Source organism: Pimephales promelas, chromosome 19 (assembly GCF_988280905.1).
Source record: "Pimephales promelas chromosome 19, fPimPro1.hap1.1, whole genome shotgun sequence".
Taxonomy (NCBI): domain Eukaryota; kingdom Metazoa; phylum Chordata; class Actinopteri; order Cypriniformes; family Leuciscidae; genus Pimephales; species Pimephales promelas.
The window spans coordinates 30,002,142-30,029,358 of record NC_142787.1 but is presented as its reverse complement, the minus strand read 5'-3'; the positions used below and the strand labels follow the sequence as shown (position 1 = coordinate 30,029,358).

General features: G+C 36.7%; 3 protein-coding genes across 7 annotated transcripts in view; all 3 read left to right on the top strand.

The window, feature by feature from the left end:
• The window catches only part of clint1b (clathrin interactor 1b), a 28,915-nt gene extending 26,220 nt beyond the window's left edge, over nt 1-2,695 (top strand). For both annotated transcript variants that reach the window (XM_039677054.2, XM_039677057.2), the window contains 2 exons: nt 59-233; nt 989-2,695. In XM_039677054.2, coding sequence (XP_039532988.2) covers nt 59-233; nt 989-1,320 — 507 coding nt within the window. In that variant the 3' untranslated portion in view covers nt 1,321-2,695. The remainder of the gene's footprint in view (nt 1-58; nt 234-988) is intronic.
• A 1,356-nt stretch (nt 2,696-4,051) lies between these two features.
• LOC120483030 (uncharacterized) lies at nt 4,052-7,590 on the top strand. Its single transcript, XM_039677877.2, has 5 exons — nt 4,052-4,827; nt 5,243-5,479; nt 5,961-6,098; nt 7,116-7,194; nt 7,343-7,590. The coding sequence occupies exons 1-5, from the start codon at nt 4,119-4,121 to the stop codon at nt 7,440-7,442; spliced, it is 1,263 nt and encodes a 420-aa protein (XP_039533811.2). The 5' UTR covers nt 4,052-4,118; the 3' UTR covers nt 7,443-7,590.
• A 1,349-nt stretch (nt 7,591-8,939) lies between these two features.
• Nucleotides 8,940-27,178, top strand: tcerg1b (transcription elongation regulator 1b (CA150)). 4 transcript variants are annotated; one of them, XM_039676377.2, is made up of 20 exons: nt 8,940-9,055; nt 10,170-10,377; nt 10,491-10,637; nt 12,967-13,231; nt 14,773-15,021; nt 16,000-16,191; nt 16,303-16,403; nt 16,476-16,564; nt 17,096-17,256; nt 17,367-17,442; nt 18,628-18,763; nt 21,430-21,519; nt 21,592-21,710; nt 21,832-21,982; nt 22,593-22,757; nt 24,240-24,422; nt 24,506-24,685; nt 25,803-25,886; nt 25,970-26,070; nt 26,666-27,178. In XM_039676377.2, exons 1-20 carry the CDS (start codon nt 9,009-9,011, stop codon nt 26,865-26,867), a joined length of 2,946 nt encoding a protein of 981 aa, XP_039532311.2. In that variant the 5' UTR covers nt 8,940-9,008; the 3' UTR covers nt 26,868-27,178. The 4 variants fall into 4 exon arrangements, with proteins under 4 accessions (XP_039532311.2, XP_039532310.2, XP_088980069.1 ...); XM_039676376.2 differs by having other exon boundaries at nt 17,364-17,442; XM_089123943.1 differs by having other exon boundaries at nt 10,467-10,637.
• The last annotated feature ends 39 nt before the right edge of the window (nt 27,179-27,217 follow it).

The following is a 27,217-nucleotide window of genomic DNA, read 5'->3' as shown; positions in this document are numbered from 1 at the left end:
CATTATAAAAAAAAAAATAAATATTGCAGTAATTTACTTGATGCTCTTTCTTTGTCAGACAATAGGGGGTCCGTTATTGACTCAGCAGATGGGACTACAGAAGTCAGGGGGGAAGATATCAATGCCGCCCACCTGGTCAGACCCGAGCGTCAACATCAGCCTGGATTTCCTGTCTGCAGGCCTGAATCCTCCCAAGCCCACACAGCCCACACTCAATACCATGATACAGCAAGGTTAGAAATCCCATTGCTGGACAATTATCTTTGATTCAAACCGGATTGTCTTGCTTTGAAGCTAACGTTAGCGTTTTCTAATGTTAGGCTAGAGATTTTAAAGATAACGTTCAAATACGTTGTTGACTTAACTTAGAACAGATGAAGAGTTCAGATGCAAAAGCCTCTAAATGCCATTTGAAATTTTCTTCTTTAATGAAGATTTTTTATCAAACTTGTATATTTAAGTTCAGTAATTTCACTTAAATAACAATTAATAGGTAATTATCATTGCCATTTAAGTGAAATCACTGAACTTAAATATACAAGCTTGATAAAAATGATCATTCTAGAAGAAAATTTCAAATGGCATTTAGAGGCTTTTGCATCTGAACTCTTGATGTAGACATCCTTGTTTAATTTATCCACGTTTAGTTGTTGTTGTGGTCAACCGCATAACTTAATCCGGAGCAGACGCTTATCTCGGTTGGGAAAGGGTAAAAAATACACACCGTCGCCCAGCCTCTCGGGAACCTAGTGTCGGTGACCCCATGCACACCGTTTGACCATTAAACTTAAAATGACAAGAAAAATGAATGAAAACTGACAATGCATTTCAATGGACGTGGAAGCACAGAATGTCCGAGTGCATTGGGTTAGCTGCGCACCGTGATTGGCTCATTGCGTTTGAGGGCGTGGCTTAGCCATAGGTCAATTCACAGTTGCATGTATTATTTATTTGTCAAGAACTGTAATTTAAGATGTTTCTCATTTAGGTGTTCAGCCACCCTTGAACATGGTCACCCAGAATTTGGCGGGAATGACGCTCAATGCCCAGCCGTCAGCAGCGACTCCCAGAGCAGGAGTGACCCCCATGATGGCCGGAGGGACCATGGGCATGGGAATGCCTCCTACTATGGCAACAGGCACCATGGGAATGGGCTCTGTGGGTCTTGGAGGAATGCCTGTCAATCAAGGACTAATAGGCATGAATATGGTTCCTGCTGGAATAGGTGTGCCCAGCATGAGCATTGGCCAGAGCATGAACCCCGCCATGGTGCAACCCAAACAAGATGCCTTTGCAAACTTTGGCAACTTTGGGAAATGAAGGCTGATCCACTCCCAGAGGGTTACTGGTCCAAATACACCTTCTCAAAAGAAGGAGCTGCATTCAGTAAAATGGACAAAACTAGCCAGTGTCACAACTCTGCAATCATTTGCCCCTATACGTTAACAGATACAGAGAAACACACACACACACACACACACAAGAATCTGCTTTTATTTCATGTGGGGTTTCTTTTGTAAACGGCATATTGTATACTTTTAAAAGAAAAAAAAGATGGCTGTGTGCAGTTTGGTACATTTTCATAACAGAAACCTCCCCTGTTCACCATTTCAAATACATCTGATTTCAGAAATTACCTCATATTTTGCATCACTCATGCTGTGATTTAAAGGCCGTGAAGGGTTGACTTTGTAAATATCTCGGTGTGCAAAAAGTAAATTATTTTACTCACTTCTCAGATGGTAGAAGACGGGACAAACTACCGCGGGTCCTTAATATTTACTATTGTTTTTGTTAACGATTTGAATCGTTACGGTTTGTCTGATATGCCGTCATTATATTCCGTTATCACTCCAACATCTGTTATTTAGATGATTGTTTTTGTTTGTTTGTTTTTTTTAACAGACTATATCTGATATAGTTTCGTGTAGCAAGCTGCCTGAGCGAAATTTGAAGTGTGCCTGCCTGTGAAAATGGCCACCTTTTTAATGATACGAATTTGTATGAAGGTTATTAACTGTACTCGATGGATCCGAAACTGTTACATGAATAGCGTAAGCCATTACATTCTTGAATGATTTTTAGGAGTCTCTTCCAATCGAGTTTGCGAAACGTGTGCTTCGGTGGTAGCAGGAGTGGTGTTACACATTTCTATTAACTACTTGAATAACAGTCATATCCATTGTCCTTTTGCATGTCGATTTTACAGTTTTAAGCATTGTTGCGGGTCAGTTATATTTATGAAATGTCTATGGTGGCTATGGAATCGATGAAGGTATTGTGAACCCTAAATGAAGTTTACTGGCGCCCTTTTTTTTTTTATAAAAAAAAATTGCTTTTGTCCATTTTCCCATATGCTGCTTTACACATAAACAAACAAGGGGTCCTCCAACAGGCACCGAGGCATTATGTTCAAAATGACCAAATCTTTATTTTATTACTATTTAGATTTATTCCGTAGGGGTTTAGTTTCTTATTTTAATACTTAACATTATACAGAGAGAGTGAGATCATGTGCTTAAATACATTGTTCTAGACATGGGTAAATTCAGTAAACACTTTTTTAGTTTATGCAAATGTAAAGAGAAATGGAAGATCGAGCGCCTCTTTCATTATAGTTTCTTTTCAGATTGAATTTTTTTGATTTTATTGTACTCAAAAGATTTTGTTTAACATTAAACGATTTCATCAAAAACGGTCTTTGCGACTTTAATGGTGTTGTAGTAGGTGTCCATCCTTTTAGGGGTCAGTAGGAGAGAGGACCAATTTTATTAGTTGACAATTAATATTGTTCATGAAAGTAGGTTTCTTGGTCCTCTGTCTTAAACAGTGATTGAGAATTCCCTATAATTTTAATGAATTGGAAGTACTGAGGTGATTAGTGCCTCTATTGAAACCAAATGTGTTTCACTAATTTATAATAAATAAATAAAAACAGCTTTTCTATGATGGTATCTTTGATTCGGGACAGTAGAGAATCTCTCAGATGTCTTGTGTCCTGTGGCTCCCTCCAGTGTCGACATCAAGGTTAGTCACAAGCCTCTGTATCATATGATGCATGCATTTTTATGTTCTATAAATTTCAAATTGAACAAAACTTTGCTGAAAAAACCTGTTGTATAAAATCTTAAACATGTCTTCTACTCTGATAGATGGTCGTTTATATTATTAATATTTCAAAATGAACATTTACTGGACTGAAGCAACTTAGTTTACTTGATTATCCATCCATCATTTAAAAAAATAATAATGCTAAAATACAGTAGGCTATGTATCAAATTTGATCCATCTGGCTTTTGAGGAATCATTATTGAATTGCACAGGATTATGTTTTGTCCCCACAATAAAAACTAATGAGCTTTTTTTTATTAATAGCTCCTTTATCATATGGTATATGAGCCATAAAGCCGGATTTGTCAAGTATAAAAACAAGAAACGCATATGCACTTGGCTTTAGAGAGTTAGTTTACCCAAAAACGAAAATGATCATCAATTACTCCCGCTCAAGTTGTTCCAAACCTGTATGAGTTTCTTTCTTATATTGAAAACAAAAGTTATTTTGAAGAATAATGATAACCAGACGGCACCCATTGACTTCCACATTTCCCCACTAAGTCAATACCGTCAACTTTTTGATTTCCATCCATCTTTAAAATATTTGTGTGTGTGTTCAAAAGTTAAAAAAAAAAAAATTGAGGCAAGTAAATGACAAAATGTTCATTTTTGGTTAAACTATCCCTTTAAGAAGGTATGTGGAACTTTGAAAGTGGCTCACCTGACTTTACCCAAATAACGGTTATTAATATTATAATAATCTATATTTATTGTTATAATAATAATAATAATTGTTACATCATTTTTTTTTTAATTCTTGGTTAATGCGACCCAACAATATAATTTACTTAAATACAATTTTGGACAAATGTTAATTAGAATAAAGATAAATGAGAATTTACGAAATGGTCTTTGTCAGATGACGTCACACTCGCGAGAATCGAATCGATTATCTGACGTTTAGAAACCATGTTTGTTTTTGATTTCTTAAAGGATGCAGGAGAGTAATTTGTAACATATTTCACGGCCGTTACTGTTGAGTTAAGTTACTGTACTCTGTACTAATGGACAGACACCCCAAAATGAGAGCGAGGCTGATGTTCAGAGAAGCTGAAGAAGGTTCAACAACTGAAGAAGCCGAACCCAAGTGTGCCGAAACAGAAGAAAATTGTGTTTTTACAGCTTATAGTTCTGTCGAAGCCGGTAACCGAACTGAAGTCAACAGTTTGACGACTCGAAGACTTGATCAACCACCGCATGAAGATTACAGGTCGGTGACAGTTGACGTTGGTATTGAACAGGGAATCGCTGACATGATATCTCCACTTCATCCCTCGGTTCAAGATTCACCGGAAATGGGAGATCACGCACTTTCCTCGTTAAACATTTCGGAGGTTCTTTCACTTAAAAACATACATCCGTCATTTAATTGTAATTTGTCCAGTGAGGCGATTTTCCCAGAAACAAACTATCAGCCAATCAGCGTGGCGCCTTTTCCTACAGAAACCCATCAGCCATTCGACGTGCCATCTTTTCAGGTGGTAAACAATCAGCGAATCAGCCATTCGTATTTCCCGATGGTAAACCATCTGCCAGTTATCGTGGCGCCTTTTCCAACGCTATACTATCAGCCAATCAGCGAGGCGCAATTTACGACAGTAAACCATCAACCAATTAGCGAGGCGCCTATAAACAACCGTGAGCCAATCAACGAAACTTCAATGCAAGACAATATCGATGGACTGAACGTTACTCAGGCGACTTCAGGAGCAGGTAGGTAGATGATGGATGGATGGATGGATGGATGGATGGATGGATGGATGGATGGGTGGATGGATATTTGCTCTGGAACAGAACTTTTTTTTTTAAAAAGCGCCATTTTCTTCCTTTACATCCATGTTTAGCTAGTGTAAGGATAGAATATAGCGTTTGTACAGTATAAAAACCATTACATCTATGTAAAGTCCCCATAGCCTACTACACGAAAACACAATGTGTGTCTTTATTTATTTGTTCGAAGTATTTCAAGCATTAATTTAAGTATAGCTGTAAAGATACGTTACATTTATTCTTCTTTTTATGGTTCAAGATAACCATAATAATTTGTTAAGTGACGCATTTACTTTATGACCCAAGTCTGTGCATGGATGCAGATGCAGCATTACATTTGAACTGTTTTTTTGAGCAGAAAGCAAGGTGGAAAGATCTCGGAACAAAAAAGCGTCCATCAAAAGGCCCATGAATGCCTTCATATTATGGGCAAAGATTCACCGACCCATCCTGAGTAAGGCTAACCCTACTGCCAGTCAGCGTGACATCAGTGTCCAGCTGGGTTTAGAATGGAGCAAACTGTCTGAAGAGCAGAAGGAGCCATACTTCGTGGAAGCACATAAAATCAAGGCAGAACACACGCGAAAGTACCCAGGTAATCTATGCAGAAATATTCGAAAACATTTGTTTTGGAGGTCTCCTACAATAGGTTTACATGCATCCAAGGTTAAAAAACACTTTAATTTTCTCATAATACATTCTGCAGCTTCAACTTCTTTCTCACAATGTCTGAAACGGTTTGATGGATAAAGCAGTGGTTTTCAATCTTAGTCCTGAGGATCCACTGATCTGCATGTTTTGTAGTTCTCCCTTATTTAACATGCCTGCAGGACATCATTTTTGCTCTTTTTCTGAATTAATGACTTGATTATCTCAAAAATTAGGAGTAACTCATTAATTCATAAAAATAGAGTGAAAAATATTTTTTTCAAGAAAATTGAGAAAATCGTAATTCTGAGATGATAAACTCGTGAATTCAGAAAAACAGTAGATTTTGTTTCCTCAAGTGAATGCAATACGCTTGCGTACTTTTGAAATCGCAGATTTCTTTTTCTCATTTTTCTGCATTAATACAGATTGGGCCTATCAGCCAAAGAAGCGTTCTGTCCCCAGAGGACCAACGTCCATCCCTGCGGCGACCCAAATCTCCTCACTCGTCACTCTGATGTGGGCACAGAGTTTCAACCCTTACCCGTCAGTCAGAGTCATCAGAGGTAGTCTGATATAGTCTGAATATTACATGTCGGTAACCAAACAGTTGATGGACCCCATTGACTTCCATAGTAGGAAAAAAAAATACTATGGAAGTCAATGGGGTTACTGACATTCTATCTAAGTGAAAGACTTTAAAAAAGTCAGATTTTAGTGAGTAACATCACTGCAGTAATGATAGACATACAGGTACTGTAGGTCTTTGATACTGTCCAGATTGGCAGTAATGATAATTATTATGTTTATTGTGCTTGCTATAAAATAAAAGGTGCTTTAAAAAGTCCTTGAATCATAAGAAGATTGGGAACCCTGTACGTAATAACCTGTTTTATTTTTTCCAAGTTTTGCCTTATAGTGTCTCTGAGCTGATAGTTCAGACATGATAAAAACACTAATTAATAACACCAAAGGTGCGTTCAAGTGCTACGGTAATTATGGTAAATACCAAAAGCTGACGTGGAAAATGCACATGAACACCCCCTCATGTGGTATTTTCCACTGGGTAACTCGTAGAATATTTTGATGCACGAGTTGCCGAGATGAGAACCTTTGACCTTTTCAAAATGGCGGTGAGTAACGCGAGAATCGTGAATAGTAAAAATATGTACTATTCATGATAAAGAAATATATACTGTATATTATTTACCTTTTGAGTTTTGATAAATAATTTTCTTGCATAACAGATGACTTCAGAAATCTAAAATAGTTTTAGCTAAATAACAGGTCTGGATCTCCATCGTTTTACCACATTGCGACAACAAACGCAACACACTGGTAAATACCAGTTCACAGGTGGAAAATATCATAATTTCCATAGCACATGAACGCACCATTAACACTACTTTATTAAGCTTACGGATATTTTAAAGGTGTGTTTTGGATTTTTTTTTTTTTTAATCCTCCAGGAATTGAATTATTTGGAACATTGTTAATATCCTGGTTAAACGTGATATGAAGCCAAATTACTTTTCACCCTAAAAAAAAATGTACAATAATTTTGTCTGCCAACTTAAACCAAGGCATGGAGATGCAACAAGGTCTTCACTCCACTCCTCCTTACGCAAACCTCCACATGACTGGACCGCAGTTCTACCCAGAGTGAGCTTTCAAAACCCCTCCCTATATTGTAATGTGCTTTTTTTTTTTCTTTTGTAAATATAAATTCTCAAATTAACATTTTATAATAGAAAAGATTTTTTAATGCTACTTTTCATGTGTTGAAAACAAAATTTTATTTTTCTTACAGATCCATCCTGCATGCAAACTATTCTAGCCATGTCAGAAGTTTGAGACGCTATGAAGACCAGAGGCATGAGACGATGAATCCTGAATATTCCCTCCATTAAATTCTTTTCATTAGTTCTAGACTTCTGGGTTCCTGTTTGTTCTCTCTATGGGACTGCAGAGAGTGTGTGTGTGTCCATTTTCATATTCTTAGTAATTGATTGTTGATTGATTTTAAAGTTCTGTAAAAATAAAACTGTTTTGAATATCCTGCGTTCAAGAGTGTCTGCATGTTCATGGACAATGGAAGGGAATGGGAAACATGCATTATCTGTTATGAAACGGATCACGCTGTGAATTGTAATCATGTATAAATGCTTATGCCGTATCAGAGATTTAATTATTTTACTCTACTACCCGACTCAGACTTTTAATAATATGAAAGGCCATTGTAAATATATGTATTGCTGAATCTGACTGCTTGAGATGAAATATGAGAGAATTGATGTGTAGAAAGACTGCTTTACATTTAACATCAATACGCTTAACTTCACAAATGGAACATTTAGGACTTAGAACTTTGTGAAAAGTTTCCTTTTCTCAGGTGGTCAAAACATGTAAAGGAAAGCAGCAGACCAGTACTGTAAACTGGTTCAAATGCAGTTTCCTTGGCGACCTCCATCTATAGACCTGCGAAACAAGTTCTTTGCCTTCAATATACATGTTTGGACCAGCAAAGTATTCGTGGCGTCCTCCTTGCTGCAAAGTGCCCAATGTTTGTTATGCTGCTCTTGAGTCTCGATCTTCGGTCAAAGTCTGAGGGAAAGTCCACTGTGAGATTTAAAGATGAACCCATCATCCTAGATTTGCACTTCATATCTTTTGTCCTAGTCATACACACAAAACATTACAGTTTAATCATAGCACTACTGAAACTGATGAAAGATAGTGGGATTTGTTAGCTAACCACAAGCAATGCTGGGCAGATTATTTGCAAATTGTTGTCCGTTGCGGATTACGAATTATATGATGCAAGTTGTATTTGTAATCTAGATTTCTCATTTTAGGTAATGTATTCAGACTACTTTTTGATAACTTTTGACCAAACTTGTTTATCACTGATCTGAATGGGATTATTGTGTACCATATTGATAGCTAGCTATATTAGAGAGAGAAAGAATAAAATATTGCAACATAAAATGCATTACGTATTGCATTATGCCAGTGTTTCCCAAACTAAAATCAAAACTATTTGAAAAAAGTTTAAAGCTCTTGTGAAGAATGTTGGTAGACAGTTACAGCACCCATTGACTTCCAGTAGGAAGAAAATATATAATAATATAAATATATAATATATACCCTTATTCATCTGGTGTCAATAAAGCAATTTGAAGCTGCACTGAAGCTAATTTGGACCTTGAACCGCTTGGTTCCCATTGAAGTCCATTATATGGAGAAAACCCTGTAATGTTTTCATCAAAAACCTTAATTTCTTTTCGACTGAAGAAAGAAAGACATGGACATCTTAGATAACATGTGGGTGAGTAGATTATCAGCAAAAGTTTTTTTTTAAAAGTGAACTACTCCTTTAATAATGTCAATCCAGCCAATGACGTAGAGGAAAGTGTGAGGAAGTGCTTCGCCAACAGGAAGTTTAGCTGAAGTGTGTTTGTTTAGTTTCTGGAGCGATGGCGGAGAACATAGAAGGAGAGAGCGCTGGATTGGCGGAGAACAGGTCAGATAACTACATTATAACATCCAGAAGGGCCACATTAAATGTATATTCACGCAGAAATCGGTGCTTATTCATATCTTAGCCATATAGCCAGCCTGTGTTATAGTGTGAGTAGTGGAAAAGTCCGCTGGCGCAGTTTAGCGCAGTTAGCATTTATGCTAGCTTCTTAAACGTACTCTGTTTTTTATTTATCCGCGTGAATAGTTCAAACTTTAAAACGCAAGCTATGCAAAACCGTTCGCTTCAGAATAACGCACTAACGTTAATTAAAACGAGAATATTTCCTGTTAGCAATTAATGTTGTGTTTGCAGCTGACGTGTTAGCAATGTCTGCTCTGCATGCTGACTTTAGCCCACCTGCTTGCCTTGTTTGTGTACAACAGTGGTTCTTTTTAACGCCATTCTTATTTTGTTTATATTTAATTTGTGTTAAAATTAGCACTGAATAGAGAAAACCGATGAAAATCATTTTAATGTCTGTAGTTTTTTAATGTCAAAAATAATCTTAATTTACGATATCCATCTATCGATCTATGAAATGCCCAAGTCTTCAACCCACTAACTTAATGGTAAAAAAACTATCCTAGCCACTGTGCACAAATAAACATCAACAACCTGACAACCAAGAACAGAAGACATATATTTATTCATACTTGTACATCCCTGGTGAAAGATAATACTGTGGACACGTACAACAACAAAAAAACGTATTGTGTGCAACTAATAGTTATTCTCTTATTGTATACACAATGATACACAAAAATACACCAATACTCTTGTCTTTATGAAGAGAAATAATTATTACTTGTATCTTAAGCCCCTTTTACACAGTGTTTGATTCCAGAAATTGCCATAGAATAGCTAGAGTGCCTTCTGTGTGAACACACACACACACACACATCCCGAGATGGGGACCTAGTAACGTTGCTGGGATCAGTCCCGGTGTGAACAAAAGGCAGGACCGCTGCCGCAAAGGGGGTGTCGTATATCTAGGAACTTATTTAGATTATTTCCCTTGACAACAATTTTGTTTTAGAGCTTTTAGTGTACTGTCTTGGTGGTGGTTTTGCATACCAGAAATATTGATAGTTACTGATTTTTTTTCTCTCCTCAGTATGGTGTTACGTTTTCGTAGCCCTGCTCCACCACCCAGCGCAGTTTTGCGAGGACCTCCTCCATTACTACGACCCCCACCTCCGCCCTTCGGCATGATGAGAGGACCCCCGCCACCCCCTTTTGGTAGACCACCGTTTGACACCAGTATGCCACCTATGCCCCCACCCGGAGCTATGCCCCCACCCATTGGACCCCCACACCTGCAGGTAGGAAATAGGAAGTATTACAAAAAATACGATATTATATGTGCACTTAATGTTACTTTCAATCTCTGACGGTGTCTGAATTCTCTCAGTCTCTAAGATTGTCTTTTTCACAGAGGCCACCGTTTATGCCCCCACCCATGGGAAGCATGCCTCCTCCTCCCGGGATGATCTTTCCACCTGGAATGCCTCCATCACCAGGAACGACTTCAAGTTTGTCTAGTGATGATATCTGGGTAGAGAACTCCACACCTGAAGGAAAGGTACTGAACGTTACTCGCCGATTTTACTCGCTCTGTTGTAAATATGATATTTAAATTGAATAATTATAGTATTTTAAATGTAATCTTTTTTCATATTGTGTGGAAAAACCAAAGGAATATAATCATATCAGTTGGCTTAATTCGTTGAGCAAATCGATATTTTCATGCCTGTTTAAATGTATTGTACAAGCTTCTCTTTCTGTTCTATATTTCATCTACAGCGCACATTTAGAGCCACTCCAGTGCAGTGGCACAGTAATCACATGACATTTTCCTCTGATAATGTAGGGAACCACTTATACAAAAATATGTAACAGTTCATGTTTTTTTACTTAGGCTGCAGTTTAGTTTTAATCCAACAGAAGTGTGTGTGCTGAGTAAGCTCAGATCAGAAATCAATTGCATGCAACAGAAGTGTCTGCGTCTCTCTCTCTCTCTCTCTCTCTCTCTCTCTCTCTCACTACCATCAAGTAACACTGGTAATATGTGCATCGTTTTACTTTCTATGCTATTCAAATGCCGCTGTGTGCTTAATCCACTTAGCGTGCTTCACTTATCAGTAGCCACACAGGCATAACAATTGCATTTATGATTAACGTTTTATTAATTGCGTACATTTATACCATGGTCTGTCTTAATACTCATTTCTGATTTGCTGGAACCTTTTAATACGAATGACCCCAGGTCACTTTAATTAAAGGTCTATATTAATGCGCTGTTTTCATTAAAGCCACTCCCATACAGAGATCGCACAAACTAGTCAAGTCAAGTCAAACTTTATTTATAGAGCACAAGTTTAACACAACCGTAGTTGATCCAAAGTGCTTTCCAGTACAATAAAATAGTTCAAATAAAATAAAATAAATAAAGTAAAAAGAGATAAAAGCAAGTAGCAAAACCTTTGGTGAATCGACATGTACAACCTGTAGAACACCGACTAATTTAAAAATAAATACATGACCTTATTCGAACGCAAGAGAGTCTAGGGTGAAACTAGGGTGACCAACTGTCCTGTTTTCCCAGGACATGTCCTGTTTTCATATAACAATATAACCGTTTTCTATCCATACATATTGAAATTAATATGGTATCTTTGAGTAAACTTCGATTATCATTTGAGTAGGCCCATCTGTTTGCCGGGCCGAGTGTCCTGGTTTTTGGTAATCAAAATATGGTCACCCTAGCACAAACCGGAGCACAGAAACTTATCAACGGTGCCCCGCAACTTTTAGTAATAAAATAGCTTCACTTCTGAATCGCTAGATTATATTTCTCAGGGGGTTACATCGCTTTTTTTAATTAAACTCTGAACTGACACAGGTATGCATATCTCATCTCTCTCGATTAATTAATTCATAATAAATGCGCTAATTCATTAATTCAAAATGTAATCTTACCGCACTACTTTATCTCCTGATCTACTTTATCTCTGTGTAATGCTAAAACTAACTATGAAAATTGGACAATTTTACCCTTCCTGATAAATATTGCACTGCAAACATCAAAAACCGTTGTTTAAGTTGTCAATTCTGTCAAATTACCATGGTATAAGTGTTATAATCGATGGCTAGTTGTACATTAAACAATTTTAATTCACTCCGCGTCGGGCGGTTCTTTGCCTCCATGACTCTTATGTTACGTCACAGACATCTTAAATCTTCATAGCTCTGCTTGTTCTTTTGTCTGTATTTGTCTGGACACAAACACTGTACTGTACAAATGCTGCGTGGTATTGTTTTTTTTTTTTGTTATCCGAGCATTTACAAATACACAAGCCCAGTATCAGGTCCGATGCTAATATTAGTGCATCCCTAATACACACACATCTTTCAGAAAGAATTTTTTTCCAATCAAAATGTTGATTATAAGACTTGCACACACTACAGATGTGAAAAACCTTTGCACAAGTCAGTCAAAATTGTCTTGTTGCATCGACCACGTTATATTTAGAAATGATGTAAAAATAAAACATTTACGAACAAGTTTGATGGTAGATAAAAATATAAAATAAACAAACATTTTCATTACAAAAAACATTTATTTCATTATGGAAAGCCTAAAAAAACCTCTTATTTGGCACGAATCCAAACGCATGCGCTTCGTGCATGTTTTGCGTGCTTGACTTTAATTACATTATATAAGTTGCAGCACGTCTCAGATTAAAAAAACTACTTATATTCCGGAAATTATGGGGTATTTACTTTTATTAAAATCCTTTTATAGCACTTGCTTGTTAATCTGAATAGTTGGACAACTAGTCAACCATCCTGACCCAGTCCTAGAATTAGCGTTCTAGGACATTTGAAACCTCTCTACTATGCTCTTCCAGGTTTATTTCTATAATTCCCGGACACGCGAGTCAGCCTGGACCAAACCAGAGGGAGTGAAGATCATCCAGCAGTCAGAGCTCAATCCTCTAATGGCGGCTCAGTCTGGAGGAGCTGCAGCCGCTCCTGCTTCTACTGCAGCTAGCAGCGCTGCTACGGCTGTGACCGAGCCGGTCTCCACCCAGAGCATGTCCCCCTCAAACACCCTCAGCTCCAGTCCCGACCCCAGCACCAGTCCGGCCCCCAGTGCCTCTCAAACCTCCACCGGTGAGTATTTAACACATAGGATGAGCTATGAATCATGTTATAGCCTGTTGTTCTCAACTTGGGGGAACTGCTGGGGGTTTCATTAAATTAAATTAAAATAAATGTGTCTGTATAATTAATCAAACTAAAACTTAAAATGCCATCTTATTTTTAATGTAAGACAACCCTCGATGCACATCTTGATAAATTAACTAATAATGATTACATTTTATTTGGCTAATGCCTTTCTAAATACCCATGGACATCTTACATGTTTCGGAGGACTTAAAAAAAAAAGGAAATAGATTTAAATGCATAGTGTTGCAAATCAGCAAAATGCTAACAACGCCAGAAGAAAGGACTATAAAAGAGTGTCAGGAGGGTAACTAAGGCATTGTAGAACTAAAATTACTACTAGCTAACTACTAAATTTGGTAATTTGAATATTAGAACTAACTAGTAAATGTTTGTTTTAATCGCCAGACTAATATATATTTTTACTAGGGCTGTGCAAAAATTAATTGCGATTAATCGCATCCAAAATAAAAGTCTGTGTTTACATAATATATTTGTGTGTGCTGCATATAATTATTTGGTATATATAAATACACACACATGCATGTATATATTTAAGAAAATGTGTTATTCATATATAAAGTATTTATATTTATATAATATAGATTATGTATTTATATATATATATATAAATATATATACAGAATTTAAGCACAAATAATTCTTAAATATATACATGCATGTGTGTGTATTTATATATACAAAATAATTATATACAGCACACACAAATATATTATGTAAACACAGACTTTTATTTTGGATGCGATTAATCGCAATTAATTTTTGCACAGCCCTAATTTTTACACACACACACACACACACACACACACACACACATATATATATATATATATATATATATATATATACACATGCAAGTATATTCCTATATGCATCTCCACCAAATCAGCTTATCTTCGGAAAATTGCTTTATTCATTAAGATGCTTTCATATGTGATATAATCTGGACGCAAAACAGCTACACTTTTAACATCAGTCAATAAAGCTTTTTTTTTTTTATTTAATAAATTTTAACTTAAGCTTTTAGAACTAAAACGTGATGCCATTTATGAACAAAACTGCATATTTGTCATTTTAACAGAACTTGGGGCTGCTGGTGCTTGAAACGTTGGTCATTCAGTGTTTGTAAACAAAACTAACTAATTCTGTTAAGATAATATTACTACTAATAACAATATAAAAACCGCTAAGGTCTTATGAGCTGTTGGGTTAATGAATATTAATCACGCTAAAACTGATTTGCTGAAATCAAAACGGAGACGGTAATAGGCAAGCGTTTGCGCATTAGTTCCTCCCACTTCTGAAGAAACCAGCAATGACTTCTGCTCGTTCGTAAAGGCTGAATAATTCTAAATGAACTCTGAAAACAAGTTTGTAAACCCCTGATTTAAAAGATTGGTAGTACTCATGACAAATATGATCAATCTTTAATGTTTTGTTGATATCCCTTTGCTTTGTTGTTGTAGCGTCTGTTTCTGAGATGCCTCCAGTGGCCTCTACTCCTCCTGCTAGTGTAGCAGTGACCCCTGTTGCTGTGGTCAGTGTTCCTACAGTAACCGCTACAGTCACAGCAGTGCAGACCATGCCACTGTTGCATCAGAGTCTCCCTCCTGGCCTGTCTGTGGGCCAGCCAGCTGCTGCTATCCCAGCATTCCCCCCAGTCATGGTACCACCATTCAGAGTGCCTCTTCCTGGCATGCACATCCCACTGCCAGGTACGTGGAAATGAATTTCTTCCTGAAAGTTAGCCAAACACGCCAGCAAATATAGAGGTGAAAACCTTTTCAAAAAGGCTAAAATGTGTGCAATATGTCCTCCAATGAGTAGGTTTCCTGGTTTCACATACCTCTTTTCCACCGACACGGTTCCTGTGTTTGTTCTTGAAACGTTCTGTGCATTTCCACTGCAGAAAAGGTGTCTCAATGCCAGAAAGATCATTCAGCTCTGACTTGCCGGTCTCGAACAAGAGATTCTGTCAATGTCTATGGCGACCTCGTTGAGCAATGTAATAACGTTGCACTATATTTTTCTTTTAGCCTGGCCTTTTAGCCTGTGTTGTATATGGTGCTTTTTTGGTATTTGAGTTGGTGTAGACCGCAATAGAAACTAAACTCCATTAGTGGACTTGATTTACTCAATAACCAGTAGATGGCGCCCTCCTCTTACAAAGTGGTGTTGATAGGCTGCCTACAGTGTTGCACACAACATATATGAGCACATTTTAAAATGATGATTTCCAATCATTAAAAACTCATGGAGATTAATAATCTTAAATCAAGGAAATTTCTAATTTTCTGCTTTAAAATGTAATGGAGTTTTCAGGGCCTATCTAGATCTAGAAACATCCTTTTATTTTTTTTATTTATTTTTTTATTTTTTATTTAACAGTCAGAATACAAACCAACATAGTCCAGTAGTGAGCAACCTTGTAAATCCATAATTCCACAAGTGACAAGAGTGATTTAAGTGTTTGATCTAAGTGTGTGTATGCGTAAACAAAGTAACCATTTATTATTTATTTATAAAAGAAACATCCTTTTAGAATTCCAAGGATTATCATCTAGCCTGAAAATCCACCCCAGAAATCTCAATAACATTATTCTAACCATTCATTATGAAAATTCAAAAGATGTGGAAACCCTGTAATATTTTCTTGGGGTTTGATCTGCTGAATGCACATTTTTCATTTGCAGGGATGCCAGGGATGGCCCCACCTCTTGTACCCATGATGCATCACCAGCTAGCTATCGCTCCTGCACATCTAATGGGGACTCTTTCACTTCCTGAATGGTCTGAGTACAAGACGGCTGATGGGAGGATCTACTATTACAACAATCGCACACTGGAGTCCACCTGGGAAAAACCTGCTGAGCTAAAAGAGAGAGGTAAGCCTCGTGTCTTTTTGTTTTGTTAACATTGACTCGCTGTGTTGAATGGACAAATGTTCATGGTCAAGTGTTATGTTCAGAAATATATTGCTTTATTTGTCTGAACAGATAAGAACAGTGACAAGGCTAAACATGGCCATAACCATGCTGATTCACTTTTAAAGGATATAGACATGGAAGTCAAATCTGACTTTGGCATTTCTAAAGAGGTAAGTGTGAAAGTGATTTAGACTTACTTTGAGGTTTTAGGGAACATTATTGATAATGTTTTGATGTTGTAGTTGCCCAGGGAAGAAGATATGACTGAGGAGGAAAAAGTAGCACAGAAGGCCAAACCTGTTGCCACAAACCCGATTCCCGGTACTCCCTGGTGAGCCTTTTCCATCTCTTCAGTGATTCAGTGAACTCTTTAAAATCAAAGTTTTTACCTTTTAGTATGAATATGTTGGCCTTACTGTTATGAATAAGCTAGTGTGCACCAAAAAAATGACAATTGTATTTATGAAAACTTACGCACTAAATAAATGTTAACCTATATATTATATTTTGTTTAACCTGTTTAAAATATCTTTTATGAAAATGACAACTGTGTAAATTATTATATTTCAATAACAAATCAGAGTAAAAATGATAAAACTGCCTTATATTCAGTGTACATGTTTTCATACAAAGTGTTGATTATTGTATCTAAAAAATAAATAGCATCTGAAAAGGCTACAACTTTTAATGTTATCTTAATTAATTTAAAGATAAAAACATTTTTTTTTCATTAAACCACTGTTTAAAAAAAAAAAACAAAGCAATTTTAGCTTTCTAAACCGAACCGAGACGTTAAAACCGTGGGAAAACCTTAGCCGTCAGTTTTGTGTATCGTTACACTCTTAATATTTGTGGTTTTTAGGTGTGTGGTCTGGACTGGAGATGACCGTGTGTTTTACTACAACCCCACCACACGACTGTCCATGTGGGACCGACCCGAGGAGCTGGTGGGCCGTGCTGATGTGGACAAATACATTCAAGAGCCCCACCACAAAAGGGGCCTAGATGACAACAGGAAAATTGGTAAAACACACTGATTTGCACTGCATACATGTTCAGCTTGTAAACTTTGATTCTTGGTCTAGGTTACAGTAACACGGCAAAAAAACACACACTTTTATTTCTAACAGCAGGTTTCACCAAAGAGGAGATTGAAACAGCCATAGAGGATGCACTGGACGACGAGCCTTCGAAGGCCAAGAAGAGAAAGTAAGTGGCATCGGCTCTCAGCGGGAAACCATAAGGGGCCGAGCACTCGCCCCTGCTGAACACCTAACTTTTGTATTATACAGAAGAAACTAGAAGCATCGCTGAAACTTTATTTCTAATCATATGATGAGAAAAGGAAATGAGGCTGCTTCCGTTTAGGCCCTGAGCAAAAACATGTTGAATGGACTGTTTTATGTCACAGTTAAACAAATTGTCGGCGCTTTTTTTTTTTTTGCACCCAATGCTGACTTGTCTTAGCAGTGCTAATCTTTAGTTTGGGTCTTTGAAAAGTGGTGACTCCATAACGTTTACCAAATCAAATCAGTCACTGTTTCCCATCAGTGCCCTTCACGCCTGCCTCCCCCTGACCCCAAACAGTGGTCCTGTTGCACTGGGGACTATTTTTCAGGGAACGCTTCTAAGCTCTGGCGATGCCAACGTTGGCCTCCAAGGTAACCCACCTTGTTTGACCTCTCTCTAGCCTCCATTAGGCAAACCCCAGTGAACAAATCAAAACTTCAGCCCTTCAGTGATGTGTATTAATGTTTTCAAGAACCGAAAGCAAAAATGGCAATATATTTGTACTTGACACTGTAGTCTTCTTTTCAAAACGCAAAATAACTCGAATTTAAACACACCTTCTCAAATACAAGAAAATTTTAGTAGGGCTATCGAAGTTATGCATTCTGTTTTAATAAATGAAGAGTTCAGATGCAAAAGCCTCTAAATGCCATTTGAAATTTTCTTCTTTAATGATGATTTTTGTCAAACTTGTATATTTAAGTTCAGTAATTTCACTTAAATAACAATTAATAGGTAATAAGTGAAATCACTGAACTTATATATACAAGCTTGATAGAAATGATCATTCTAGAAGAAAATTTCAAATGGCACTTAGAGGCTTTTGCATCTCAACTCTTCAAATATACACTTATTAACTTTAATGAAATTTGACTAATCACAACAGTTTTATTCTGTTTTAGTATATTCTCTATCCTTAAATAGAACCAAATGCATTGTGTTAACTACTAAAAGTGAACTACTAATCGATTGACGGCTCTAGTAAATAGATTAGTTCGATAGGAATCAATTCTCTCAAGTTAAGAGAAAAATCACCTCTACAAGCCAAAACAGGTAACAACTCTGAAATGTTCTTCCTTACACTCTTCCTCTTCTCTCTGACAGGAAGGACGATGTGAAGGAGGCTGGCGCAGAGAAAGACGCGTCCATGGAGGCCGAACTGAAGGCCGCTCGTGATCGGGCCCTGGTGCCCCTGGAGGCCCGCATGAACCAGTTCAGGGACATGCTGCTGGAGAGAGGGGTAAAACACTTCAATCCAACGCAATACTCTAACCAGCTCTGTAATGTTAGACACATAAATCTGAAAGGAAGCCCATCAAGGTACAATCTTAAGTTCATTCTTGTCACTATTATTCTTTATTATTATGTAATCTAGTCTTAAGTTCCTTTCTGCTCATTCTGTCACTCCCGTTTCTTACCTGTTATTTCTGAATTGCTTTAAAGTTGTGTTAAATGATGTGCTATATTGACTATAGGGATGGGTGGTATGACCAAAGTATTTATATGATTACTCTATACATTTTAAGTGTTATTCTGGAAATTCAATGACAAATTGGATATTTAACAAGCATTGCTAAGTCTGAAATCGGCCTATATATGCTCATTCACGACTTTCTAAATTTGTCCTCTTATTTAGTCCAGTTGATGTACATGGGAATGAAAATAAGTGAATTTGGATGAATGCGTTGGAAAGGCTGCCGCTTTTGCTTAGTTTTTAAAGCTTTGTCAATGGAGGAGAACCTTCTGTAGTACAGGGAGATTTCAGATATAAAATAGTGACTTTGGTCATTTAAAATCAGATGATTTCCTATTGATTCAATGGAAAATGTAGGAATAGCAATACAGCAGTGCTATATGCTACAAATTAATATTATATATAAAAAACATGCATACATATTACATGCATACAGGCATATTACATAAATACATATTACACACTACCGGTCAAAAGTTTTAGATCAGTAAGATTTTTTTATGTTTTTAAATGAAGTCTCTTCTGCTCACCAAGGCTTTATTTGATGGAAAAAAAAAAGACAAACAGTAATATTTTGAAATATTATGAGAATTTAAAATGACTGTTTTCTATTTGAATATATTTTAATATGTAATTTGAAAGCTGAATTTTCAACATCATTACTGTTGCTGATTACACATCAGTTTTCAGTGTCACCTGATCCTTCATAAATCATTCTAATATGCTGATTTTATGCTCAAAAAACATAAATTATTATTTTCAATGTTGAAAACAGTCGTGTACCATTTTTTTCCCCCAAAATTCTACGATGAATAGAAAGTTCAAAAGAACAGCATTTATTTAAAATATAATCTTTTTTAACATTATAAATGTCTTTACTGTAACTTTTGATCAATTTAACTCATCCTTGATGAATAAAAGTATTTTCAAAAATAAAAAATAAGTTCTTACTGACCCCAAACTTTTGAATGTTACAAAAGCTTTCCATTTCAGATCAATTATGTTCTTTTGAACTTTCTATTAAAATAAAAATGTTAAAAAAACTGTTTTCAACATGGATAATAATCATAAATGTTTCTTGAGCATCATATTATAATTTCTGTAGGATCATGTGACACTGAAGACTGGAGTAATGATGCTGTAAATTCAGCTTTGATCACAGGAATAAATTACACTTTACTATATATTTACATAGAAAACCGCTGTTTTAAATTGTAATAATATTTCACAATATTACTGTTTTTTGTGTGTATTATTTAATAAAATAATTGCAGCCTTGGTGAGCAGAAGAGATTTCTTTTAAAAACATAAAAAATCTCACAAATCTAAAACTTTTGATCAGTAGTGTATATACATGCAGACGTATTACATACATAGTTACAGTGTCAAATTGAATTTGCTCCAATTATAATTAACTAGATATGGTATATAGATGCTAGTCTGGTTAGTTTTTTATTATTATTATGCTATAGGTAAAAAACAGCAATATATATGGTATAGCATAGCAGGATTTATTCATGTTTACTGTTGCATATAATATGCACGATATGTGGCTGAATATCATACAATATATTTGATATAATATAATATATAGAATGTATGGCATAATGTACATTCATCCGCTAATTGCACGACTTCTCACCACATAGGTAAACATCTGAACAAAATATTGATTTGAGTTGAATTTTTTGAACTCCCCTATATTAAACCTTAAAGCTTCTGTGAAGAAAAATGGTTCACATCAAGCAAATATGTACAATGATGTGCAATCGTACCTCATATTATAAGGCTTTTCACCAAAATAATAACTAGACATAAAATATTGAAATGAATTGAAAATATATAATATATATTGGCAACAATATTACAGCACCTTTGATACTGAAGTCCTCCAGTTTTGTTTTTAATAGTGGATTAGTGAGACTCAAGATGACATCAGTTGAGTTAGAATCAAACGAGAGAGTGCTCACGATGTGATACGAGAGATATGAACGAATCAAATATGTGGATGAGCCATGAGCTAATACTGACCAATCATGAGTCCTACCACCCAGTCCTACTTGACACTAGTGTTCGTGCCTTCACTGTTCATACTAGAACCTCTATCTGTCTGATTTAATTTTTTTAAAAAACTGGTCCTACATAATAGTAATTATTTGGCATTTCAAGCAACATCACAGTAGAGTGTATTGTTGCATTGGGTAATGGATAAGTTTGTACATTGTGTTGCTTGATTTTATATTTCATCCATGTCTATCAGTGTTTTGCAGTAGTGGTGATTTGATGTAGATTTGTGTATGTTGTTAAAGGAATGTTGTGGGTTCAACACAAGTGACGTTTGTATGTATGTCACATGACTGACGTGTTGTTTTAACATTATTGGATGATCTGTTCGTTGGTAAGCCATCATTCTGCCCACTTCATACCTGCAGGTTTCAGCTTTCTCCACTTGGGACAAAGAACTGCACAAGATTGTGTTCGACCCTCGATATTTGCTGCTCAACCCCAAGGAGAGGAAACAGGTGAGAGTGATTTGGTGTTTGCTGAATGAGCACAAGAGAGCAGCTTTTTCACTTTGTCTCCATTCACTGCAGGTGTTTGATCAGTATGTGAAGACTCGTGCTGAAGAAGAGAGGAAGGAGAAGAAGAATAAACTCATGCAGGCTAAAGACGACTTCCGAAAGATGATGGAAGATTCCAGATTTCACATTAGGTCTGTTTTAATTAGGCCTTCTCTACATTTCGGGTGTTCACCTGCTGATGTGCGTCTCAATACCAAGCGTGAACAGATTAGATCGACAGACTAAAATGTCACGTGTTCATTTCCCTTTTAGGACCACGTTCAGTGAGTTTGCCGCAAAACACTCCAAGGATCCTCGTTTCAAGGCCATTGAGAAGATGAAGGACAGAGAAATCATGTTCACAGAGTTTATGACGGCCTTGAAAAAGAAGGACAAAGAAGACTCCAAAAACAAAGTAGAAAAGGTCTGTCGCCGGCCTCCCACGACCGCCACTTGCATTGACAGGAAGTCAGAAGTGAATTGAACTTAGAGAGGCACCGATTACAATTTTCTAGCTCGATTTCCGATTTTTCAGAGTTTGACCTGCCTATACCGATTTCATTTTTTCAAACCACTTTACGGCACACACAAATAAATATATATATATATATATATATATAGAACCATTTCCTTTTCACAACCAACTAAAAAACGAAAACATTTAGCAAACTAAACTTCTGTATAAAACAGGTAATGGCAATAAAATAATATATAAATAACAAGAAATGAAGGATATAAATACAATAAATCATAAAAAATGTATATTTCATATGCAAGCTAATGGTGTGGTTGAGGAATTGTGTGGTATATGGATACAAAAGTACTTTATATCTCCAAAAACACAGCATTAATGAATAGATGAGAAGTAAACCAAAAAAAAACGATATATTATTTGTATGATTAAAAATGTATATTTTTTTTGTACAATTACTCAATCGATTGTTGGGGTCGTATAGACCCGGAAGCCCAGAAGTGTACACCGGAAACGAAGACCATTTGAAGGTTAAGCTGACAACTTGTGTTTCTGGCTGCAGGTGAAACAGGATTTCTTCGATTTGCTGTCAGACCACCACGTGGACGTCTCTCAGCGCTGGAGCAAAGTGAAGGACAAGCTGGAGACGGACCAGCGCTACAAAGCTGTGGAGAGCTCAGCTGCTAGAGAAGAACTGTACAAACAGTATGTGGAGAAGCAGGCGAAGGTCAGAAGGATGGTCTTATTGTGTATGAGTCATTAGGACAGGGCAGAATCCACTTTTTAGCTTGGACTAGGGCTGAACGATTTTGGAAAATAATCTAATTGCGATTTTTTTTAACCAATATTGCGATTGCGATTTAATATGCGATTTAAAAAAAAAAGTCATTTACCTTCTGTATTAGTCGACAAAGACAAGCAATAAATCATTGTACAGTAGGGATGGGAATCTTTAGATAGCTCATGATCCGATCTACTTTTTTTCTTATTAATTAATCTTAATAACTCTTAAAATATGTATTTAATTACATGTGTAAAAACACATACTTTCAAAAATAAATATAAAAAAACCCCATTTAATTAAACCAATTACATGTTAAGAATTTTAAATAGGCTATATAAAATAATATAGCTTCAAAATATAAAAGCTAGTAAATAAAGAGAAACAAAAAAAAAAACATTACAAGCAATAAAGAAAGAGTGGTCTCTGTATTTAAAAGTAGGCTGTCTGAATGTTTTTCATTCAAGAGCTGGAGTGATTTCCCCTCAGTTTAGATACGATAAGCTGCATTCACACTAATGCATATATCTCTTTTGAAATTGTAAACGTGGTTTGTCCTGTTGGTTTAAGATATAACTGACCGTGTTTACATTAATTTCGCGTCATAAAAGCATTTTGACATGCAAGTACATCTACAAATGAGTCGCTCACGGCCGCATGCACGAGCGCTCTTCACAAAGCACGCGTTAGTATTTTAAAATGAAAGCAGCCTTCTCAGTGATTTTCATGGTTTTAATATACAAGCCAACTGCATTCCAAAAGACATAAATAATGCCTCTGTGAAGCATTTGTAAGGAAAATTCCCGCGGGAGAGAACGCGCACTGCAAGAGTAACTTTATAACATCAAGCAAAGCGGCAAAACCTGAAGCCCGCGAATGTCCTTGTAATTCGGTTCAACCCCGAACTTTATGAAATAACGTTACTATGTTTTGGAAGGTTCGAGCGGTGTCGTGTGTGTGTGTGTGTGTGTGTGAGGAAGAGAGAGAGAGAGAGAGAGAGAGAGAGAGAGAGAGAGAATAGAAGCAAGCAGATTCAGAACACGGTTCGTTTCTAAAGCACGCGCAGCGTCATCACGCATCTGTGTTTAAAAACTAAGCTCATACTCGATTCTGAAGTTCTCTGAATCGATCCAGGATTGTTGAGGAGAGGAGAGAATAAATAACACAATAAACTGTTCTTTTCTGGACGCCAGACCGCGTAGCGTGGCAAGTTGATGCTTTATCTTGCAGACTGCTTTTCTCTCGCGTGTCACGTGACCAATGTAATCGCAGCTCTTGCGATTACAAAATCGCGTTTCATCATATCGCGATTTTATCGCAAATGCAATTAATCGTTCAGCCCTAGCTTGGACGTGGAAACATTTCAACCAGTAATATCACAGGCAGCACATATGATGAGAAATGTCCACGTGTCATTGTGTTGTGTAGAACGTGGATGCGGATGCGGAGAAGGAGCTGGAACGGCAGGCTCGCATCGAAGCCAGTTTGAGGGAGAGAGAGCGGGAAGTGCAGAGAGCTCGATCTGAACAGACCAAAGAGATCGACCGAGAGAGAGAGCAGCACAAACGAGAGGAGGCCGTCCAGCACTTCAAAGCTCTCATGTCAGATATGGTCAGTGCCGGCTCACTCTGAAGAATTAGATTGCTAATTGTACATTGTATTAAATATGTGTTCTCTCGTGTGTTCACGTATAGGTACGGTCAACGGACGCTTCCTGGTCTGAAACGAGGCGTAACCTGCGTAAAGACCACCGGTGGGAGTCGTCGTCTCTGCTGGAGAGACATGAGAAGGAGAAACTGTTTGAAGAACATGTGGAGGCTCTTACCAAGAGGAAGAAAGAGCACTTCAGGCAGCTGTTGGATGAGACGTCTATGGTGAGTCAAGGGTCACCATTGATATGATGTCAATATATTCTTAGATACATTGTATAATAATAATAATAATTCTCATCCTACACTGTAAAAAAAAATATTGTTGGTTTAACTTAAAGTAAGTAACCTGGTTGCCTTAAAATTTTAAGTTCATTGAAATGGAAAAAGTGAGTTAATACAATGAAGGAGATTGATTTAATCGTCAGAAACTCAAAATAATATGTTATCTGAACTAAATAAATTATTTAAGTTGATTTGACAAAAGAAAAAATGTTGTGATTACTAATCATGAAAATGTTTTTTTACATTGTAGAATAAATGTATGATGTATATACTGTATACTGGCATATAGTATTGTTATTATATACTTCCATACTGTATACTATACTTCTATACTTATATATTTATACTATTACCATTTATACTAATAAATAACACTTACTGTTACTATATGCTTGTACAATAAGAATATCAATTTTATTATTATATACTTGGAATTGTACAATATAAATATGATATACTTATCTAATATATACTTGCATACTAATTATTATATTTCAAGTTAAAGTATAAGTTATATAGAGAGAGATTAGTCAGTGTATTATTGTATGCTTTATTTTATTATAATAATAACTAAAGTATAAATATATACATTTTATATTATATATAACAATTGTTATATGCTTATAATAACATTAATACATTGTTAATAATTATATAAATAAAATGTATTATATAATTTAAATTTAAAGTATGCTTGTATCATATATTTTATTTATGTATTTATTTATTTTAAAAAAAGCATATATGTATATAAATATACACATTACTATAGTGATAATGTTATAATAATTATTATAGAAAATTAATACTAATGTTCACATGTACCAAATTGATTTGGATAAAAGGGTCTGCTAAATGAATAAAGTTCAGAACATTTTCCAACGTAAAAAGTTTAATCGAACCTTTTTGTATCTGAACACGTTATGATTTCCTATTTAACTGATGTTGAAAATTAAGTTATTAAATATCAAATGGATTATTAAAACCTTAAATGTGTATCTGTGTATCTGTGGGATGTCCATGTGTTCTCACTGCTTCTGGAACTATTTAATCATAGATCACATTAACCACCACATGGAAAGAGGTGAAGAAGATCATCAAAGATGACCCACGCTGCATCAAGTTCTCCAGCAGTGATCGAGTGAGTTCGATTATAAGGTTGTCAGATTGACTTTTTTTGCCTTGGCATCAACTTTTTGAAACATTCATTCTTTCACCTTCTAGAAGAAACAGCGGGAATTTGAAGATTACATAAAGGACAAATACATCACAGCCAAAGCTGACTTCCGAACTCTCCTGAAAGAAACCAAATTCATCACGTATAGGTACGCACATCACTTTCATTCTCAAAAATGGTCAATATTTTGTCTTATTGAAACACAAAGACAGTCTTACAGGTTTGTGATGGTATGAGTGAATAAATGACAGATTTTTTATTTGAAAATGAATGTAACTAGCCTCATTAGGCATCTAGAATTTAAACTTGGCCGTGTGTCCACCAAAGCGTTTTTAGCCAGCTGAAAACGCTAGACGCTCTGCTGAAGACGCCATGCTTTGGGCGCTTGAGCATTTTGGCAGCGCAGCGTTTTTTCCCATTGAGACATTTCGTTGCTATGATACAGAATATCCGCTGAAGTTGAATGTTGTGACAGTTGGTCGGTGTGGTATTAGTCCCGCCCCTCCTCCACTGTGATTGAACGACTGGGTAAAAAGTGACAGTAATGAGTGCTGCGTTTTAACCAAAGTTGAACATTTTTCGACTCCCAGCGACACTTCAGCGTGAAAAAAACGCTCAGTGCCTCGGTACGCTCATGGCGTTTAAAAAACGCGGCGCTCCCATTGAAAACATACGCCAGGCGCGTGGAAAAACGCTTTGGTGGACACACGGCCTTAAAGCTGCCAAACTTGTGTTCTCTGTAGATCACGGAAGTCGATCCAGGAGTCGGACCAGGCCTTCAGTGACATCGAGAAAGTCCTTCAGAATGACAAACGTTACCTGGTCCTAGACTGCGTCCCGGAAGAGCGCCGCAAACTCATCATGTTCTACATCGAGGACCTGGACCGCCGGGGACCCCCTCCTCCCCCCACGGCCTCCGAACCCAGCCGCCGCTCCACAAAGTGAAGCCGTAGTGGACTTTAGAGGACTGAGCATGAGCCTGTGCTCATCACAGCACAGTGTTAAACATGTAGATCTTCTCAACCTGTGCGAGATGGTTCCCTGTACGGCCACTAGTTGCAGGCTCGCACAAGGCGGATTGCCAATGAACTTCGGTGGTCAGGCAGGGAATGCGTTTGTACATGTCACACTGCAGCCTCTTGTGAGCATCAATTGTAGCAGGTCAGTGTCTAAAAGTGTTTCTAAAAGCGGTTTGATTTGGGCTTGTTGCTATTTCTGTGTTACTGGAAATAAATGCGATCTTTTTTTGTTTTTTAGCAGATGTTCTGATGTCTTTTTCTCAGGCCATGAAATTA

Excerpts from the sequence above, each read along its gene's own strand:
- LOC120483030 (XM_039677877.2), top strand. The coding sequence starts at position 4,119 with ATGGACAGACACCCCAAAATGAGAGCGAGGCTGATGTTCAGAGAAGCT. Across the intron at positions 4,828-5,242 it reads TCAGGCGACTTCAGGAGCAG|AAAGCAAGGTGGAAAGATCT; the intron begins GTAGGTAGATGA and ends TTTTTTGAGCAG. Across the intron at positions 5,480-5,960 it reads ACACACGCGAAAGTACCCAG|ATTGGGCCTATCAGCCAAAG; the intron begins GTAATCTATGCA and ends GCATTAATACAG.
- tcerg1b (XM_089123942.1), top strand. The coding sequence starts at position 9,009 with ATGGCGGAGAACATAGAAGGAGAGAGCGCTGGATTGGCGGAGAACAG. Across the intron at positions 10,638-12,966 it reads ACTCCACACCTGAAGGAAAG|GTTTATTTCTATAATTCCCG; the intron begins GTACTGAACGTT and ends ATGCTCTTCCAG. Across the intron at positions 21,983-22,592 it reads CCAAAAACAAAGTAGAAAAG|GTGAAACAGGATTTCTTCGA; the intron begins GTCTGTCGCCGG and ends TTCTGGCTGCAG.